This window comes from Odontesthes bonariensis, chromosome 5 (genome assembly GCF_027942865.1).
Source record: "Odontesthes bonariensis isolate fOdoBon6 chromosome 5, fOdoBon6.hap1, whole genome shotgun sequence".
In the NCBI taxonomy this organism is placed as follows: Eukaryota; Metazoa; Chordata; class Actinopteri; order Atheriniformes; family Atherinopsidae; genus Odontesthes; species Odontesthes bonariensis.
In genome coordinates this window covers 39,163,645-39,185,240 of record NC_134510.1, presented here as the reverse complement: position 1 = coordinate 39,185,240, position 21,596 = coordinate 39,163,645, and the positions used below count along the sequence as shown (strand labels likewise).

Sequence of the window (21,596 nt, the reverse complement as noted above, 5' to 3'; positions counted from 1 at the left end):
GGTTGAGAAACTCACAATTCAAATTCTTCTAATTAATATTGTCATTTTTGTTATATTTATACTAATATAGTCCAAACTTATGTGAATATGCATGTAGGCTACAGTGCATAGTTTTAGTGAAATAACCTGTAAATTGTTGCTTATAGAAACATACATGTAGGAAAAACACTGCAACTCACTGAGAGTAAATTATTCATCTCTCTAATGCACTTTGATAAAAGAAACATATAGAAACAAAAAGAAGCCACACAGACGTACCTTTTTGTGGTTAATTAGGCTGTAACTTATGAGAGTGTGTGCAGAGTCAGACGCACACACACCTGGAAAAGTCCAGCTCTGGTTGGTGAGAACACTTTGAAAAGCGAAAGGAAACAGCAGAGTGTCATGAAATCACCTGTTAATGCAGCACGCTGTGCATTTTCTACAAATAGTCTTCTGTAAATAATGGTTTAAAAACTGAAATATAAGGGAGGTGGAGGGCCGCAAAATGACTGTGTTTTTTTTTTAAAGTGCAACTTTAAGAGCCGATTCATCAGCTTAAAGCACACAGTTTGAAACTAAAACAACACGGACACTGGCGAGTTGTCAACCTCACCAGCAGGAGGTGGACGGCCTCCGGGCTCCCTGAGCAGAGGTGGATGCATCAGAGAAGCCTGCTGAAAGGGATCAATGTCCAAAGGAGGAAGTTCTTCATCCTTCAGTCCCTGGATTCAAACTCAGAACGGAGGCTGAATTATAATCTCCATGATAAGCCCAGCTCGGGAAATATAATGATAAGCATGTAGGGATGTTGTACGTATCTACCCTTTATTTTCTACAACAGCTAAAAGGACAAGCTGTTAGCGTCATCGTGTTTGTAGGAGGAACAAATCTTTGAAAAGCCGGCATGATGAAATGTAGTTAGCCAAGTTTCGGAATAAATGTACTTATTGGAAGCAATAGATCGTCTTGGACTCAGTGATGAAGGTTTGTTGATAAATGAAGGCCTGATCACTCATTCCCACATTTTCCACCGATGTCACCAGAGGATCTTCCTGCAAAGCTCAAGAAGGTGTGTAAAATATGAACATAACAGAGGACATTCCCGGCTCACACAGACAGAAGTCCATCAAATAAAAGTCACGTTCTAAACACAGACACTTCAAATTCTCTCAAAAAGTGCTGATTTTATTATTAAGTTTACTCCAGAAAACATTTTGAATGAAGGACAAACAGTGAATTCTTATCAGACCTGATTCAATTTCAAATTCTTTTCTTTTCTACTGAAAATATTCAGCTTAAAAACAGACTCTTCTTCATGTGATATGCTGCATTAAAACGAGAAATTTCTGCTGAAATAACAAAGATCTGCATTTTCATCAGAAAACATTCCCTGCGTTGTGTTTTTTATATAAAATGAGGTAATGAAATGAGGCTCAGTGATCAGGGATGACACCAATAAAAAAACATTTAGAATCACTTTTCCTCATTTCTACTGTAAGGCCACAGAATTCATTGGTTTTCCAGGCTTTTGACGAGAAACGGCTCCTTGTCCTTCAGGATTCGGTAGAAGATATCTTTGACTTCTTCTCCAGCTCTCAGGGGACCGCTGTACAGCTCCCTCATCTTCTTCTGACGGGTTGGCTGACTTCTTATATCGTCATATTCTTCTGGACTTAATACTTTTTCCTGGAGGAGTGCATCCAAAATGGGGTCGCTGGTCCCTCTCTCTATCAACTTCAGCCTGTGTCTGTCCACAAAGTGCTCCTCTGTGGAGAAAAGACAGAAATGAAAGAAAAGAATCGGTCAACACTTTTAATCCAAAGGCAGAAAACTTCTTGGTCGTTTTAAAATGTAACGACTGAAGATCCATCCATCCATTTTCTATAGCCGCTGAATCCGTCGGTCGGGTCGCGGGGGGGCTGGAGCCTATCCCAGCGGTCATTGGGCGAGAAGCAGGGTACACCCTGGACAGACCGCCAGTCCATCACAGGCAAGGGCGTCAGTTTGGTTTTAGAAGTGGTGGGGACAACAAACGTAATGCATTCTATGCCCCCCACGGACCACCCACCATCCAACACATTAAAAAGTAACGCATTCTAGATCTATTCCAGCGTCATGTTTAATAAGCTGCCCTTTTCTTGATGAACACATACAGAGTTTATAAATGATATCCTTTAATTTCATGTTTCCATATCATTATGATCTGATTCGAAATTATGTATTTATTCATGAATTAATTACAAAAGATTTAAAAAGTTAATTTTAACACCTGTCCGCCATAGCCCCTTTAATCTCGCGTACTCCCTAGAAGCAGCTCGCGTACCACAGTTTGGGAATCCCTGCTCTACAGTGTATTGTCAGGTGTTGAAAATCCTATTCGATAAATAAAAGTTGAAAACCACAGATTGTGTTTTGGCTTGTTTTGCAAAACGGCGTTGGAAACACCAGGGTATTGACTCGGGATATGTAATACTGATACACATAGGACAAAGAACAGTGCTGGCAATTTAACACTTCTCTTGACATCAACAAAGTTTACCAGACAAACAATGGCAGACTGTAAAGGGGGTACGAAATGAAACGAGGTACTGAGCATCAGCCTTTTGAAGACGAGCCAGGGCTGCTGGTAGCTTATGTTATGCTGCATTAAAAAACAGAAGAAAAAAAAACAAGCGCCCAGAGAATTGCATCTGTCAAACCCTGACCACCAGTAAACACTCGCGAAGAACCAATGTAGACTTCACTCGTTACATCATAAGCAAATTGCCCGCAAATAAAATCCCCTACAGTTTAGGATAATCACTAGCCTGGCTGACGCGTCCACATCTGGATGAGATGGTTGTCTGGGAACTAGGTGTGCATTTTCTTGTATTTGAGCCGTGGTTTACGAATGCCTAGAGCCGTTTGTTGGACACTACGAATGTCTATCAAATGGCGTCTGGTTTTTCCCATGCTGCTTTGCACGCAATTCATAGCCAATTGTATCACTCATACCAGATGACGTATGTAGAGCGACAGAAATTCGACGAGGAAGAAGAAGACGCGTTGCTCTTTTTTAAAAGTAAACTTGCGTTCTAAGCTACTTAAAACACTTTCTAAGGCTGCATCGAACGGTAACGTTGTGTCCGCTGCCATGTTGGATTAACACTCTACAAGCTTCGGTGTCGCGCATAGACGTCGTCATCGTCTTACTGCCCCCCCCCCCCCCCCCCCCCCCCCCGTTCTGTGATTGGTTCCCTAACTCAGGCAAAAACAAGGGCGGTGGTTTCCAGGCTGCCTTTGCAGTGTGAATGAAATTGCGCGCAAAGCAGCATGGGAATTCCCAGGCTAGATAATCACACAGGTTATGCGAGAACATATTTATGTTAGGATAGGCCTACCAGGCTCCAAGTCTAACGTCACATATCTCAATCAGACAAAACAAGCCCCGCTGCGCCATTCACCTGGGCTGTCCCTGTATACAAGCATGGGACAGAAACCGGTTCACTGGCTGTAGCTGAGTTTGATCTTTAAAGGCTCCACGTCTGAAGCTCAGTTGTTCTGAATGTAGCAGGAGCGCAGCGGGGGGTAGAAGCCAAATTTAAAGCAGGTGATGCTTTTTGAAGGAACTTTCTGAAGGTCAGCAGAACATCAGCTGAACTGTGATGTCTCCTGTTCAAATGGAAGACGTTTGGACAGCTTACCTGCAGCCTGAGCCCCTGCAGCCTGAGCCCCTGCAGCCTGAGCCCCTGCAGCCGGAGCCCCTGCAGCCTGAGCCCCTGCAGCCGGAGCCCCTGCAGCCGGAGCCCCTGCAGCCAGAGCCCCTGCAGCCGGAGCCCCTGCAGCCAGAGCCCCTGCAGCCAGAGCCCCTGCAGCCTGAGCCCCTGCAGCCTGAGCCCCTGCAGCCAGAGCCCCTGCAGCACCTCCAGCTGTGAAAAAGAGTTAGACAAGAGTTAGAGCTTCTAAAATCAGATGCAATTCAAATTTGTCCAGCAAAGGTAAGAAGCTGTGATACTGAAATATGATCCTCTGGATGTGATGACAGAAGAGGTAAGGACGAGCAGTGTTGGGTGTAACAGCGTTTAAGTATAATGTCGTTACTAACGGCGTTATTTTTCCAGTAACGGAGTAATCTAATTAATTACTTTCCCCATCGTTACAATGCCGTTATCGTTACTGAGAATATAAAGTGGCGCGTTACTACAATTTGGTTGTAGGCTTTGGGCTACACATCAGCTGCATGCTGCCTGGAGAGAGCAGGGGTGGGGATGATGACACCGTTGCAAATGCGATGATGATGAGACGCTGTCTCACTGCACGCGCTGACTGCTAAACACACACAAGACAGCAACAATGGCGACGAGCCAGGGAAGTTCAAAGGTAGCGTTGTCTAACTGGAATTACCGGCACTACTTCTCACCCCTGGAGATAAAAGGCAAGAATGTGTATGTAACATGCACGCTATGCCCAGGGAAAAAAACTTTATCCACGTCTGCCTCAAGTAACTCAAATCTAATGAAGCACCTCACATCAACCCATGCGAATATGAAGCACATGTTGCTTCTGCAGCTGCTAACCCCAGGCCCAAAGGCGGCTAGCTAACCCAACCCCAGGCCCAAATGCAGCTAGCTAACCCAACCCCAGGCCCAATGCAGCTAGCTAACCCAACCCCAGGCCCAAATGCAGCTAGCTAACCCAACCCCAGGCCCAAATGCAGCTAGCTAACCCAACCCCAGGCCCAATGCAGCTAGCTAACCCAACCCCAGGCCCAAATGCAGCTAGCTAACCCAACCCCAGGCCCAAATGCAGCTAGCTAACCCAACCCCAAGCCCAAATGCAGCTAGCTAACCCAACCCCAAGCCCAAATGCAGCTAGCTAACCCAACCCCAGGCCCAAATGCAGCTAGCTAACCCAACCCCAGGCCCAAATGCAGCTAGCTAACCCAACCCCAAGCCCAAATGCAGCTAGCAATGAGCCCCAGCGAAGGAGGCGGAGCCACTCAAAAACAAACAACACTCGATTTTTCGGGTCAGAATTTATTTATTAATTTATTTCTATGCATCATATGGCAGGCTGCAATCTATTGAGTTCAAATAAATACAGAATGTTCTAAATTACTGTATTTAGGGTTTTTATATCTTCTATAGCCTATAGGGAGTATAGGGAAATATTCAATGAGTCTGGTTCATTTTTTTTTTCCTTTAGCACAAGTTTCTTGTGTTTACCTTGAATGAATTCAATCAGTTAATATTAAACATATTTGATGTTATAGAACAACAGCGTTATAGAACACAAAAAATAACGCCACAGTTACTTTGCTGAGTAACTAATTACTTTTACAATGTGGTAACTGAGTTACTAACTCAATTACTTTTTGGGAGCAGTAACTACTTTTTAAAAGTAACTTGACCAACACTGAGGACGACTTACTGCTACTGACCAGGTGGTGGTGGAGGATATCCAGCTCCCATCGCTTCTTTAACTGTTAAGATGAGAGAAACACAGAGTTAGATTCTGAGGGATAAGATTCAGTTCAAAGCTGACGTTCAGGGATTTTACAACGTGATTTCATGGCTCGTTAAGACAAATTCAATCCTTCTAATGGTAACTTCGGCTTCGGTAAAGTGGTGATAGATGGCCTCCAGGACGACAATCGATACAACAATAATACACCCATCACCCCTCTTACTGACCACAGAGCAGTTCTTATTAATATCCAGATGGTCACACTTGACAATGTGGCCCCTTCCTTGTCCTGTTTTAAAAGTCGTCTTAAAACACACCTCTTTTCTTTGGCTTTTACCACCGTCTAGGTTGTTTATTTTACGTGCACAGTTTTGTTTTATGATGTTTTATTGTGTTTATTTTAATGTACAGCACTTTGGTAACCTTTGTGTTTATTTAAAATGTGCTTTATAAATAAATTGATTGATTGACAACATTTCTTATAAATTGGAAATTAAATATTCTAAAGCAGGAAAGAGTCAATATTGAAATTCATGGCAGTATGCAGAAAAGCAGTGAAATGGCCCTTTATGTCCATCCCTTTAGAAAGACGCTTACCCATATCCTTTGCTGATCTTCTCCAGCAGCTCCTTGGTCACCTCAAAAGCCTCGTCCTCTAAAAAAGTGTTGATCATCACTTTTACAACTTCCCTGCGAGGTTTCTTCTCCACCCTGTTGAGCCTAACGCGCGGCTCCTGCTTTCTTTCCACGAGCTCATCGCGGAACCTTTCAAAGTCTTCCTCAGACAGGCTTTCCACCGCGTTCTGCATGAACTCTCTCATACTGGCACCAGACATCTCTCACTCAGAGATCCAAAACTGGCGGGCTGGTTTCCACGCGGTTCTATGCCGAGCCAAGTTCGTTTCCCCTGTCAGGAAGCGCGTGCCCAGGTGCGTCAGCGCGCTCCTCCTATTCCACCTGCATAAACTGAATGATTGCATAAGGTAGGTCGGTGTTCAGACACGCGATGAGGAACTTTCAGTTACCAGGCATGACATTTTCTTCCCTCCTGGAATCTGTGACAACAGGTTCTGGCGGACTGACACAAAGAACCACTTCTTCTGCAAACTGTCATGAAAACATTCAATGAAACAACTTTAAAAACGTGTGTAGACATGAATAAAAACCAGATTCAGTGGATCTGCTCTGTGAGTTTCTCTTGGTTTGCACAAAGTTTGGCTGTAAGTTACAGTCCAGTCCAACAGCGCAATGACGTCAGAGGCTGGAAATGAAACAGGGTGTACTTACTTTTTGTGTGCTGGTGAATAATGTCCTCATTTTCTCATGAAGCGGCCTCTGGAAACACCGCTCAAACTGGATCAGTAACTTTGGTTTACTTTGAAATGCGGAAGTGTTTGTAAGTTCAAGTTTCTGAAGTAATTTAACTCATTTGTACTTATTTTATTCTGTGGCGTACAGAGGAGTGGATGTAGAGCCTGCAGAGCCTGAGATGTAGCTCTTGGGTTTCTGACCTTGGGGTGACCTTTAACCTTTAACATGCTAACTGAGGCCTGCAGAGTCTGAGATGTAGCTCTTTGGGTTTCTGACCTTGGGGTGACCTTTAACCTTTAACATGCTAACTGAGGCCTGCAGAGTCTGAGATGTAGCTCTTGGGTTTCTGACCTTGGGGTGACCTTGCTGGGACGTCCACTCCTGGGCAGATTGACAGCTGTCCTGAATGTTTTTTGAATTGCGAGCACCTGTGCAGCTATTTGCTGTACGGGTCTGGCTTGCTAGGCTATGAACACCGACCTTCCTTATGCAAATATTCAGTTTGCATAAGTGAATATACATTCTGGACTTTATTCTACAACCTCTTTAGAATAATTCCATCCAGATTTGAGCACTCTAACTAATAATAATAATAATAATAATAAATTTTATTTGTAGTGCCCTTTATATCAGAGATCTCAAAGGGCTTACAGGTTTAAAAATGATAAAAAGAAGGAGAAAAATAAATAAATAAAATAGAATAATAAGAGCAATGAAATAAACATCTAAGAGAGGGGACCATAACTCTTGCTAAAAAGAAATGTCTTTAGACCCCTTTTAAAACAATCGGTTGATTGTGGTGCTCTCAGGGTGTCGGGGAGGGCATTCCACAGGCGTGGGGCAGCAGCACAGAAGGCCCTATCTCCCATGGTCCTCAGTCTGGTTCTGGGTTGGTGGAGGAGGTTTAAGTGAGTGGAGCGGGAGGGACGTGAAGTTTTAAGAGGGTCCAGGAGTTCCTTCAGGTAGGGGGGGGCATGTCCATAAAGACATTGGTGTGTGAGGAGGGATATTTTGAATTCGATCCTGGTGGCGACGGGAAGCCAGTGGAGTGAGTGGAGGATGGGGGTAATGTGCTCATGTTTACGCACTCTCATCAGGATCCTAGCTGCAGAGTTCTGGATGTATTGGAGCCTCTGCAGGCTCTTGCTAGAGATCCCGATGAGAAGTGCGTTGCAGTAGTCCAGCCTTGATGACACAAAAGCATGTACCAGCTTTTCGGCATCTGACAGGGAAAGAATGGGGCGGAGTTTGGAAATGTTCCGGAGGTGGTAGAAGGAGGTTTTGCAGAGGAGGTTGATATGAGAATCAAAGTTGAGTTGGGGGTCCATTTTAACACCAAGGTTGGTCACAGTTAATGAGAGGGGGATGTTGGAGCCGGAAAAGGTGATGCTGGTTATGGGAGATGATTTGGTCTGGTGAGGAGTGCCGACTAGGATAGCTTCAGTTTTGGAGCTGTTTAATTGGAGGAAGTTGTGCTCCATCCATAGCTTTACCTCCTCCAGACAGGCGGTGAGTTGTGACGGTGATGAAGAGGGGGGGGTTGCAGCAGTGGCATTTACATATAGTTGTGTGTCGTCGGCATAACAATGAAATGAACAGCCATGGCGGCTGATGACCTGACCAAGGGGAATGAGGTAGAGGATAAACAGGATGGGGCCAAGGACTGACCCCTGGGGGACACCGCAGGTGACTGTGTGTGGGTTCGATGTGGAGTGACCCATGGAAATGTACTCTGTCCGGTTTGTAAGGTATGACTGGAACCAAGGGAGGGCAGTGTTTGTGAGTCCTGTGGTGAGGTGGAGCCTGTTCAGGAGAATAGTGTGGTCAACTGTGTCAAAAGCAGCAGATAGGTCCAGGAGGATGAGGAGGGAGGGAGTGCCGGCATCGGATGACATAAGAAGGTCGTTTGTGACTCTTATTAGTGCAGTCTCTGTGCTGTGGGCGAGGCGGAAACCGGACTGAAATTTTTCATACAGATTATTTAGTTGTAGATGGTTCTGAAGGTGGGTGGCAACTGCTTTCTCAAGTACTTTTGAAATGAAGGGTAGATTGGAGATGGGCCTGTAGTTTGAGAGGACCTCTGGGTCAAGGTTGTGTTTTTTGAGAAGTGGTCTGATAATGGCTGTTTTTAGAACGAGGGGGACATGGCCGGTTTGGAGAGAGTGGTTTATGACAGAGGTGATCAGGGGACTTAGGACAGTAATATGGGATTTTACCAGGGAGGTTGGGAGGGGGTCAAGGGCACAAGTTGAGGGTTTCATCTTCCTGATGATGTTTCGCACCTCTTCTGGTGAGACCAAAGGAAAACTAATGTAGTTTCCATACAGGACCTTGTTTACTGTAACCAGTAAATAAACTGGATCATTAAGAATAATGATCTATTTTACATCAGGAGATCAAAATCCGGGAAGTGTGGAAGGATCCACCCACAGGACGATGTTTCTCATTTCCGCCATCTGGGCGTTGGTTTGAGGAGGAAGTGAAACTTTCAAAGCCCATAAACTCCCTGCTCTGGCTTTCAGAAGCTGGAGACGTGGCTGTGTTTCAGTCCTGAAGCAGAGTGCTGGCAGAGCTGCAGGGTTCCTCAGAGAAGGTGAGCGGCACACCTGCACACAGCACATCCCTGCAGCACCCTGAGGGAGCATCAGTTTTAGAAAGATTTAATCAGATAAACGCACACAGACGCCCGCGCACAGAAACGCACTACGGAAGAAGAGGAAAGGAAATATTTTATAGTTCGTTGTAAAAACAAATGAAATGAAATAACTTTATTTATACCCAAAGCTGAATTTGGTCCTCCGCTTTTAACCCATCCAGGTTGGCACCTGTTGACATACACGCACATGGTCACACACTCAGAGACAGATGCCAACCTGGAGCGGTAGGCAGCCATGAAGGCGCCTGGGGGTATGGTGCCTTGCTCAAGGGCACAGCTGTGACAAGGAGGTGGACTGACACCCCTCCAGCTATCAGTTCCACCAAGAGAGAGTGGGAATCGAACCGCCAACCTTCTGGTTATTGGACAACCGACTCTAACCACTGAACCACAGCCTCCCCTGTAACATCATTAGCGTTAGTTCCAAATCTTTAAACGTGCGCAGGAACAAACTTTGGAGAGATCAGAGTCTGCTTTAGGCTGCAGAAACATTCCCTTCTGATGACACATCTCTCACAAACATGAAGGTGGACTCATTGCTCATGCGCCGACGTCTTTGTCCTATTTAAATCTGTCAGAGAGCTGATTGGTCAGGAGGCGGGGCTTTTACAGGTATCGGGTGCTTGTCTGCCAACCCAACCTGCTCCGGAGCATCAGCTGTCAGGGTGAAACAGCTGGTTAGAAGAGAACCAGCTGGGTGATTCTGATCATTACGCACAGATGGAAGAACATTTCCACTGCTTTGTATCCACAGTCCCTGTTCTCCCGCTGGATGCTGAGCCTGACCAGGGTCAGAGCTGCAGAGGTGTCAAGTAACGAAGTACAAATACTTCGTTACTGTACTTAAGTACACTTTTTAGGTATCTGTACTTTACTCCATTACTTATTTTTCTGCCTACTTCTGACTTCTATGCCTTACATTTTCAAAACAAACAGCCTCGTTACTCTTGGCTTCAGTTTAATGTTTATGTATTTCATGTCATGTGCGCCATCCAATACAGATCAGTGGCGCCATCCACACCTCGTGAGAACGAGTGTAATTGGATGAATCATATAACGCAAACACTCATCAGTTAGGCTATTCGTCAAATTTGTTCTGACACACAAGGAAATCGTCATTTGTCAGAAGCAAGCAGCTTCAGCTGCGCGAAGTGTGTGCCACGCCACAATGTCGGATTCAGAAAAAGATGGCGAAATGTCTGAAAGGTCGGACACAGGCGAGAGCGTATCGGGAGATGGAGACGGAGACCAGCAAGACCTTCCTCATCCTTGGCCCCATCTCAAAGAATTTTTCGAAATAGTCGGGTGCAAAAATGACTCGTGGAAAATGCAATGCAAACTCTGCACACCCAAGACCCACGTGTAGAACTAATCAGTTTTCAAATTAAGCTTGCAATTCATATAGTGGCATCTACCTTTTTGTGTGGGTTTTAAAAAAAAAAAAGTTTTATTTTTTTTATTTGAAGGTTACTTTATACTTTTATACTTTAAGTAGGTTTTGGAGCACATACTTTTTCACTTTTACCAGAGTGTTTTTAAACTGCAGTATCTATACTTCTACTTAAGTAACAAATGTGTGTACTTTTGACACCACTGCAGAGCTGTGCTTATATTCACACACTGTACTGAGTTTTACTAAGCTGGTACCTTCTACACATGTGGAATGTTGCTACACACTCATCACACACACATCTGTCCTGATCGGTAAGTGTTGGGCCTGAAACAGAGTGGCAAGGCAAGGCCAGTTTATCTGTGGGGCACAATTCAAAGTGCTTTACAGCTACATAAAATCACAAGAAGGCAATAAAATCATTCCAAAAAACATAAGAAATAATCATTAATTCATTAATTTAACATACAACACTTTCAGGTGTCATATGCACAGCTAAACAGAACTGTTTTCAGCCTGGATTTAAACATTATCAGAGCTGAGGCCTGTCTCACATCTTCTGGAAGGTGTTTTATATATATATATATATATATATATATATATAGTTACATTGGATTTTTGTTATCCTTTTCAGGATGAGTTTTTAACTTGCAGTTTTAGTTGTGTCATCTCTGCTCTGCTGATTTATTGTGTGAAGGATTTATAGTCCACTCTGTATTTCCTGTGGCTCGGCTCTCAAAGATTAAAGGATTATTTTCATCCAGTCGTATTAGCTGTGATTCATGTGGGTAAATATGAGCAGCCTGCAACAACAATATATTTCATGCTTTCTTTTTTTTTTTTAACTATGAGCCTTTATAATTAAGATAAATATTCTATGCAATCTTGAATATTTTATATATATATATATATATATATATATATATTAGGGCTGGACGAGTTAACTCGTTATTATCGCGTTAACTTGTTAATTATTTAACGCCGATAAATATTTTATCGCACATTAACGCAGGTTTTATTATTATAAAAGTCTGCTGCTCACAGGCTTTTATTCTGTAAAAGTCTGTTGCTCACAGGCTTTTATTTTGTAAAAGTCTGCTGCTGTCTGCTGTGGAACCGTAAAAGAAAGTAATCGGCGGATCCACCAAACATGGAGAAGGGTACGGAACTTTTACTCGGCCATTTTCATTTTAAAGTTCTTCCAGACTTCTCAGCACAAATCTCCCTTTTTTACAAAGTCTTCTGATCAATTCAGGTCAGTTTCATTAATGAAGTGCTGAATCATCGAGCATCCCTGGGAACTTTTCATAGAGCAGGTCTACACCATACTTTTCATTGTATTCATTCTAATAATATTCACTCAATCCTACCTGCCCACTCTGGACTTGTGGGCTCATGGCTGCTGCTTCTGACTCTGAGGAGCTACAAGACAAAGTTTCCCAGTTATGTGGCGTCGCATCATATTATTATCTAAATTATATAACGCCACGCAATTCATTGAGTTGATAATTATTTAACTTGAACGGAGATTTGCAGAGTTCAACATATTACCCGTTTCATCGTCCTCATTTGACGTTACAAACCGCGAGTTCGTTTTCCATCCATACTTTCAGTCTTTCGAACACCACTGACCGAGCCAACTGCACACCTGCATTGTGATGGAATTATGGGAAACCATCTTTAAATGCCATTTTAACCAACACATGGTGCAAAAACCCCAAACATCAGAGTCAGGGACTCCTTTCCTCTGGTGTTTTCCCTTTGTTAAAATCTCTGAACGTCAGCTTTGAACTGAACCTTATCCCTCAGAATCTAACTCTGTGTTTCTCTCATCTTAACAGTTAAAGAAGCGATGGAAGCTGGATATCGTCCACCTCCACCTGGTCAGTAGCAGTGACTCATCCTTACCTCTTCTGTCATCACATCCAGAGGATCATATTTCAGTATCACAGCTTCTTACCTTTGCTGGAAAAATTTGAACTCCATCTGATTTTAGAAGCTCTAACTCTGTCTAACTCTTTTTAACAGCTGGAGGGGCTCAGGCTGCAGGTAAACTGTTCCAACGTCTTCCATTTGAACAGGAGACATCGCAGTTCAGCTGATGTTCTGCTGACCTTCAGAAAGTTCCTTCAAAAAGCATCACCTGCTTTAAATTTGGCTTCTTACCCCCTGCTGCGTCCTGTGAGCAGAGTTCCAGCCTCGTTTTGGTGTTGATGAAGGTAGTCCGGCTAGTTGGCTGGGGTTTAAAAAATAAAGCGTTTTGCTTCTCAAAACAATATGCGTTCAAAAGAGTAATACATCTGCATCACAAAATCGTTCTCCAGGAAAAAGTCGGACCTCACAATCTCTTGGCCCTATTTTCTCTCCCTTCGTATCACTGCCTGCTGCCGCCTGCCGACAGCCGCGCCTGTTACGGTGTTTGCTGCTCGGAAGCAGGGGACTGCTCGCTCTGCACTTCGGTCTGCACAGCACATAAACAAAAGAAAAGTAAAGGAAAGAAAGGAAAGGAAAGGAAAGGAAAGGAAAGGAAAGGAAAGGAAAGGAAAGGAAACAAAAGAAAAGGAAAGGAAAGAAAGGAAAGGAAAAGAAACAAAAGGAAACAAAAGGAAAGGAAAGAAAGGAAAGGAAAGGAAACAAAAGGAAAGGAAAGGAAAGAAAGGAAAGGAAACAAAAGAAAAGGAAAGGAAAGAAAGGAAAGGAAAGGAAACAAAAGGAAACAAAAGGAAAGGAAAGAAAGGAAACGACAGGAAACAAAAGAAACAAAAGGAAAGGAAAGAAAGGAAAGAAAGGAAATGACAGGAAACAAAAGAAACAAAAGGAAAGGAAAGAAAGGAAATGACAGGAAACAAAAGAAACAAAAGGAAAGAAAGGAAAGGAAACAAAAGGAAAGGAACGGAAAGGAAAAGAGAAGGAAATGAAATGAAAGGAAAGGAAACAAAACAAAAGGAAAGGAAAGGTCTGACTTTTTCCTGGAGAACCATTTTGTGATGCAAATGTATTACTCTTTTGAACGCATATTGTTTTGAGAAGCAAAACGCTTTATTTTTTAAACCCCAGCCAACTAGCCGGACTACCTTCATCAACACCAAAACGAGGCTGGAACTCTGCTCACAGGACGCAGCAGGGGGTAAGAAGATGTTCAGAAATGATGTTGCTGATATGTCAAAAGAGGTGAACTATCCCTTTAACATCCAGCCTTTAACATCCAGCCTATCCCTTTAACATCCAGAGGTGATTATGAAGTGTTCATATCGTACCAGTGAGTGTGTGGCGAGTAGCCGCGCAGAGCTTTTCAGTGCCTCACCGGCAGGGGCGTCGAGAGACCTGGTTATTCGGGGCTTCAGCCCCGAATCTCTCTGGACTGACATGGAAACCAATAAAAGAAGCGGGAGAGTATTTATTTTATGTTTGCATCGGTAAAGTTTAATGTTCCTGTTGCATTTGAATGCACCGCACAGTTCGTATGACCCCACGTGGGGAGTGCCTCAACAGCCAATCAGGGGCTACGCAGGCCATGTTCAGCCTCTCAGCTGGGAGGTGAACTGCAGGTGCGCGATTTTTACGTTATTTTCTGACCTTAACCAGAGAAGTAAAGCGCAGCTACTTGTGAAAAGGACAGAAAAAGGAGAAAAATCCCGAGTTACACTGAAAGAAAGTCAGAGCACATACCGATTGGAAGTCCGGAGACAAGTACGTCGGTAAGACGAGTCAGTTATCAAAATAAAGGCTTGTTAACGCTTACCGTCGTCCATGCTAATGCTAGCTCTGTGTCTAACAGGCTAACACTCACCTGTCACCTGTAGAGCTGCTGCAAGCTCTGTGGCTAACAGGCTAACCACTCACCTGTCACCTGTAGAGCCGCTTCAAGCTCTGATATTGGCGTACTTTGAAATACAGAGAGCAACGGTGAGAAACTTGTCTTTTTAGCTGCTCTGAGGCTATTTTTCTGTTGTTTCTCGGTGTGCTAAAGAAAGTTGTGGTGATATAAAAGTCTATGAGAGTGAACTGAGGTTGTTAATGGTGTGATATTTTGGAACTTGTGTGTATTGAGTCTTTTATTTTATGCCGATATATATAGACATATATTTAAGGGGAAGTTGTTTTGTTTTCCTAATGCCAATTTAAAAGGAAAAAGAAAGCAATTTGATATGTCATGATGAATGTAAAAGTGGCCAAAGCTGAACTCTTAATTGTGTAGCAGCTGGTCATGAAGTGTGTTAAATTTTAATTTTAACACTCCCTTTTTTAATTTTTTTTCCCGGGGGAGAAACCCCCGGACCCCCGTTAAAAATTATTTTCATCTCTGGGCTACAGCCCCGAATGTTTGCTCAAGCTACAGACGCCCCTGCTCACCGGTAACACCAGAAATCAGCAAAGAAAAAACTTGTGAACTCACCGTTTTTGAAGACTTTGCGGATCCGACTTCTTCTGCGATAGAAAGGATTAAAACCGAACTCCTCAGCATTGAAACACTTGTCAGCGATTTGCTTCGTCGTCAGTCAGAGCTCAACGCCTTACTGCTCCAGCTCAAAGACCCGGGGACTCCTCAGTTTTCCGAGAGTGAGCCATCCACAACATCCGATGCGTCCACAGCCACCACTAGTCCGGATCATTCGAGCGGGGCCTTTACCGTACAGCTACAGAACCGCTTCAGTCCGCTTGCCGATCTGCGAGATGATGAGACCCAGGGTCTCGGTGCGGATTACCGCGAACAGCCGAGAAGATCAAGGAAGCGGCCCTCCTGCTGCTCCTCCAGCCCTGCACGTCTCACCTCTCCCCCAGGCCTATCTGGTTCCAGCGCCCCGTGGAGCAAACGCTCTCGACTCCTGCACCCGACTCTCCCCGCCGATGAGGAACCTGCAGAGAAGTCATCGACCACTGTGGTCATCGACACCCCTCCAGGCTATGAGCTGCACCCGGCGTCCATACTGTCCTCCGGTGCTGCGGCTGTCTCCCCATCGCCTGCCCTGACCATTGATCCACGGCTGCCTGGGAAGCCCGCCGGTGCCGAGCCTCCGGGCCCTGCTGCAGCTCCCACCGCCATCTCAACACCCAGGCCCTCGACCGCTGCTGCTTTTGCGTCCCACACCGCTGCAGTGAAGAAACTGGGGTCTTGGAGACCCAAGGGACCATCTGTGGCCGCTACTGCGGGGTTCCACGGTGCTCCAGCCGGCTTGCAGCCGGCCCCGCGGCCCTCCAGGGATCTGCTCGCCACTGCTAGCACTCCAGCTAGCGTCAGGCCGCCGCACGCTACCATCAACGGTGCTAGCCAGCCAGCTAGCTCCCAGCAGCGATTACCTGGCCACTCGTTGAGGCCGAGTGGCTTGGAGGCCTGGGTTCCCAGGTTTCTATGCATCGGAGATTCCATCATGAGATTTATTGCTTTACCAGATGCAATAACTTACAGTACTTCTGGCAGAAATGTCCAGGACTGCATCAGACAGATCCCGCGTCTGATAGCGCGGCACCCCTCTGTTCAGTCCGTGATTATCCACACAGGTGCCTATGACGTCATGAAGAGACAGTCGATTAAACTTCAAGAAGACTTCGAAAGCCTGGCATCTGTTGTAGAGAATATGGGAAAATCGTGCATTCTCTCCGGGCCAATACCGACGCACAGGCGCGGCTATGAACGTTTTAGCAGGCTCTACAGTCTACACCAGTGGCTGTGACGGTTTACATCCCAACAGAGCAGGAGACAAGCAACTGGTCACAAACTTCACAAATCACCTCTCACAGATTTCTATTTCCGATCGACTAGTCACATTCCCCCAAACCCAACTGACCAGCCCTCACACCACCTCCTCCCCCCTCACGGCCCTCACCCCTCTACTTCCCAATCCCTACCACAGTTAGCTGCAGACCCGCTACGATGCCCAGAGCCAGCAGAAAATGTCCCGGACCGATCAAGACGGTTTATTTTTGTAATCTCTTGTCTGTCCCTATAACTCGTGACTCTGTTTTAGTGGATAAGATTCCAATGTTCAATGTAAAACTAGCTCTGCAGAATGCTAGATCTCTAAAAAATAAGTCTTTTATCATGAATGATTTTATTTCTACCCATAACCTTGATTTTCTACTTTTAACTGAAACCTGGCTGGAAGAATCAACTAGCTGTATCACCCTCATAGAAACAATCCCCCCCACACTTTAATTTTATCAGCTCAGAAAGACATAATAAACAGGGAGGGGGAATAGGAGAGTTTCATCCCCCCGATCCTCTACCCTCCCACTTCTATTCAGATGACACCTGCAATTCTCTTGTGTCCTTTTTTGATGATAAAATTAAGAAAATTCACCAGCAACTTTGTCCTGCATCTCCTACCACTTTTCTCTCTGATCCTCCTCTCCTCAATCAGCCTTTTTCTTCCTTTCTGCTTCCTCCAGTCTCTGAAATAGCCGACCTTATCCAGAAATCCAAACCCTCCACATGTTCATTAGATCCTTTTCCAACAGCTCTTGTAAAACATTGCCTTGACTCGCTTCTTCCTATTGTTTCTGCCATCATTCACTCCTCTCTTTCTTCTGGAATTGTACCTACTACCTTCAAAACTGCAGTTGTTACTCCTATCCTCAAAAAACCTGGATTGGATCCAAACAATTTCAATAATCTCCGCCCGATTTCTAACCTTCCTTTCATCTCAAAAATTCTTGAAAAATCAGTGGCATCTCAACTCCATCTTCATTTAACAAAGAATAGTTTGTACGAACAGTTCCAGTCCGGTTTTCGTCCTGGTCACAGCACAGAATCTGCTATCCTCAGAATCACCAATACCCTCCTCATGGCAGCAGACTCAGGTTTACTTTCTCTTCTCATTCTCCTCGATCTCAGTGCAGCCTTCGATACAATCTCTCATTCAATCCTGCTCCATAGACTTTCTTCCATTGGTATCACCCACACATCCCTCGCCTGGTTTCAGTCTTATCTCTCTGGCCGTACTCAGTTCATCCAGGTTAAATCATTCAAGTCTCATCTATCCTCTGTGGTTTCTGGTGTGCCCCAGGGCTCTGTCCTGGGACCCCTCCTTTTTATCATATACCTTCTGCCCCTTGGTAATATTTTCCGTAAATTTAACATCCACTTTAATTGTTTTGCTGATGACACTCAGCTCTTCTTATCCACTGCACCTGATTCTTCGCTCCCTCCTTCCTCCCTCACTTCCTGCTTAGCAGAAATAAAGTCCTGGTTCACATCAAACTTCCTTAAATTAAACAGTGATAAAACTGAGTTTCTACTCATTGGCACTAAATCAACTCTCTCTAAAGTCAATAACTTCTCCCTCACCATTGACAGTTCTGTGGTCTCTCCAACCCCTCAGGTCAAAAGTCTAGGTGTCATTCTGGACAGCACTCTGTCTTTTACCTCTCATATTAATAATATTACCCGGTCTGCATATTTCCACCTTCATAACATCAACCGACTTCCTCCATCTCTTTCCCTGCACTCTGCTTCCATCCTGGTCCACAGTCTGGTCATTTCTCGAATTGATTATTGTAACTCTCTTCTTGTTTGTCTGCCTCTGAAATCCATCCGTAAACTTCAACTGGTTCAAAACTCTGCTGCTCGCATCGTTACTAAAACGGCCTCATTTCATCACATCACTCCAGTTCTACAGCAACTTCATTGGCTTCCTGTCTCATTTAGAATTCAATATAAAATCCTGTTGTACACATTCAAGGCAATTCATAACCTCGCCCCTCCTTATCTGTCTGATCTTCTGCACATCCCAACCTATTCACGTTCCCTTCGCTCTTCCTCTTCCATCCAACTCAGTGTGCCCTTTGTCCGTCTCAGCACAATGGGGAAAAGAGCCTTTTCTCTGTCTCTCCCCAACTCTGGAACGCTCTTCCCCCCGACATCCGTAATATCGACTCTCTTCTCTTCTTCAAAACACAACTGAAAACTCATCTGTTCAAGTTAGCCTTCTCACTTTAAAGTTTTTTTTATTTGTGGTTTTATGTTTTATTTTATTCTTTTTCCCAATGTTGTATTTGTGTTTTTAATTTTGTAAAGTGTCCTTGGGTGTTTTGAAAGACGCTGTCAAATAAAATGCATTATTATTATTATTATTATTAATAGCAGTTATTTTTAAGGCACTCTTTCAGTGTCAAAAGACAGCACTTGGTTACTTTTCATCCTTTGAATATTTAGCTGTAGTTTTAAAATGTTCATCTGACATACTTTTATTGACTATTTATAGACCTCCAAGACTTTCTACACCATTCTTCCTAGAGGAGTTTGGTGAGCTGTTATCGAATGTTTGTGTGGAATATAACAGTGTGATTATATCAGGAGATTTTAACCTACATGTTGATAACCCAGAGAATGCCTATTCTAAGGAATTTATAAATTTAATCGACACTTTTAGCCTTACACAGCACGTTGCTGGACCAACACACAATCAAGGTCACACAATCAAGGTCACACCATTATTGTGTTTTTACTCATGTCTCTATGCACCCTCATGCTGAAAGGAAATCTGTAACGGTCAAAAGGAGAGTTATCAATAATGGAACAGCAGCTCTCTTTCAGCAGGCACTCACAGAAACCCATAGTCAATCTTCAGAGAGTGCAGACGATGTCTAATTTTAATTCAAAGATGACTCGTATTATGGATGTTTATGCCCCTGTAAAATGCAAAACACTGGGCCACCAAAAAGCACCCTGGATACTGTATCCAACAATGAAACTACTAAAGCAAGAATGCAGGAGGGCTGAAAGATGGTGGCGTAAATCCAAACTTGAAGTCTACCATCAAATCTATAAACACATGCTATCCAAATACAACCTAGAAACTTCTAAAGCTAGACAGTCTTTTTTCTCTGACGTTATTAATAGAAATATTAATAATGGACGTGTGACTGTTGAAAAACTAACAAATCCCCCACTCCAAGTGCCCTCCGAGTTCCTCTCAGTCAGAAAGTGCAATGAATTTGCATCCTTTTTCAAAGAAAAGATTGATAACATACGCACAAACATACTTACACAAGTGCAACCGGCCCAGAATCTGGACCAATTTGCTACAGTCAAGTCAAATCTCAACCCAATGACAATTTTCATTTAGTTGATTTAGACATTCTTAACAGAACTGTACTAAGTCTCAGTTCCTCCACATCCGACTTAGACATTCTGCCAACAGCCTTTCTCAAATCCATTTTACACCTGATATCACACGATGTACTCCAGATCATCAATACCTCACTACAAACCGGCTCATTTCCTGCTTGTTTGAAAGAAGCAATTGTAAAACCCCTATTGAAAGAGAACAACCTGGATGCACTGGTACTCAACCACTACAGGCCCATATCGAATTTACCATTCATGGGTAAAATAATAGAGAAAATTGTTTTTAACCAATTAACTTCCTTTTTAAAATCAAACAGCTATTTCGATAAGTTTCAGTCTGGTTTCCGTGCCAATCATAGCACCAAAACAGCTCTCACCAAGGTGATGAATGACATACGTCTGAACTCTGACGCCGGCAAAGCATCAGTCCTGGTCCTATTAGACTTAAGTGCAGCATTTGACACAGTTGATCACACCATACTGCTGCATAGACTGGAACACTGGGTTGGTCTTTCTGGCATAGTGATAAACTGGTTAAAATCATACCTCCAACAAAGAAGTTTTGTTGTTGTCATTGGAAGCCATACCTCATCACCAATATCACAAAACTGCGGGGTCCCCCAGGGCTCTATCCTGGGACCGCTATTGTTTAACCTCTACATGTTGCCACTCGGACAAATTATCAGCAATAACTCAATAAATTACCATAGTTATGCTGACGACACCCAACTCTATTTATCTATATCCCCCAATGACTACGCCCCTCTGAACTCACTATATCACTGCATTGACCAAATAAACAACTGGATGTCACACAACTTCCTCCAGCTGAACAAGAAAAAACTGAAGTAATTATATTTGGAAAAAGGGAGGAGAGACTAAAGATCGCTACTGTCCTTGAAACAAAGGGGCTGAAGGCTAAGGACTCAGTTAAAAACCTCGGTGTCATTATTGACAGTGACCTAAACTTTAATAGTCATATGAAGGCCATTACTAAGTCTGCATTCTACCATCTAAAAAACATCACTCAGCTCAGAGGCCTCGTGTCATATCATGATCTGGAGAAGCTAATCCATGCCTTTATTACCAGTAGGATCGATTACTGTAATAGCCTTTTTACAGGTCTCTCCAAAAAGACCATAAAGCTGCTTCAATTCATCCAAAATGCTGCAGCAAGGGTTCTTACGAGAACAAAGAAGTTTGACAACATAACACCAGTTTTGAGATCGCTGCACTGGCTCCCAGTGAGCTACAGAATTGATTTTAAGGCATTGCTCATTGTTTTTAAATCTTTAAATGGCAGGGGTCCCAGCTATCTACTCGATATGTTTCAGAGATATACACCAACCAGGACACTAAGATCAGTAGAGAAGAATTTGCTGGTAATTCCAAAAGTAAACACGAAGTGTGGAGAGGCAGCTCTTAGTCACTATGCTGCTAAGCGCTGGAACCAGCTCCCAGAATTTGTCAAAAATGCACCCACCATTAACATTTTTAAATCAAGACTAAAGACAGAGCTGTTCCCTTTTCTTTAATAGCAAATGATCTGTTTTAATGTCTTATCTTAAGGTTTTTAATCTTCTGTGATTCATGTTGATATGTTTTAATCTTTCTTATTCTAATTATTTAATGTTTTTACCTTGGTGTTTTAAGTTTTTTAATTCTCTTTTGTTACGTTTATTCTTCTTCTTCTTTTTCCTTTTTTAATGTGAAGCACATTGAATTGCACTTGTGTCTGAAATGCG

General features: G+C 43.6%; 2 protein-coding genes across 2 annotated transcripts in view; both read right to left on the bottom strand.

Moving 5' to 3' along the window:
* Positions 1-837: 837 nt before the first annotated feature.
* The window catches only part of LOC142380471 (apoptosis-associated speck-like protein containing a CARD), a 57,935-nt gene continuing 37,176 nt past the window's right edge, over positions 838-21,596 (bottom strand). The window contains exons 6-7 of the mRNA XM_075466354.1: positions 3,666-3,890; positions 838-1,748 (exon numbers count right to left, since the gene is read on the bottom strand). Coding sequence (XP_075322469.1) covers positions 1,492-1,748; positions 3,666-3,890 — 482 coding nt within the window. The 3' untranslated portion in view covers positions 838-1,491. The remainder of the gene's footprint in view (positions 1,749-3,665; positions 3,891-21,596) is intronic.
* LOC142380472 (caspase a-like) lies at positions 4,993-6,379 on the bottom strand. Its single transcript, XM_075466356.1, has 2 exons — positions 6,025-6,379; positions 4,993-5,443 (listed from the first exon to the last, which is right to left on the bottom strand). The coding sequence occupies exons 1-2, from the start codon at positions 6,261-6,263 to the stop codon at positions 5,440-5,442; spliced, it is 243 nt and encodes an 80-aa protein (XP_075322471.1). The 5' UTR covers positions 6,264-6,379; the 3' UTR covers positions 4,993-5,439.

What these genes read in the sequence shown, in the direction of transcription:
- LOC142380472 (XM_075466356.1), bottom strand. Translation starts at nt 6,263, where the DNA reads ATGTCTGGTGCCAGTATGAGAGAGTTCATGCAGAACGCGGTGGAAAGC.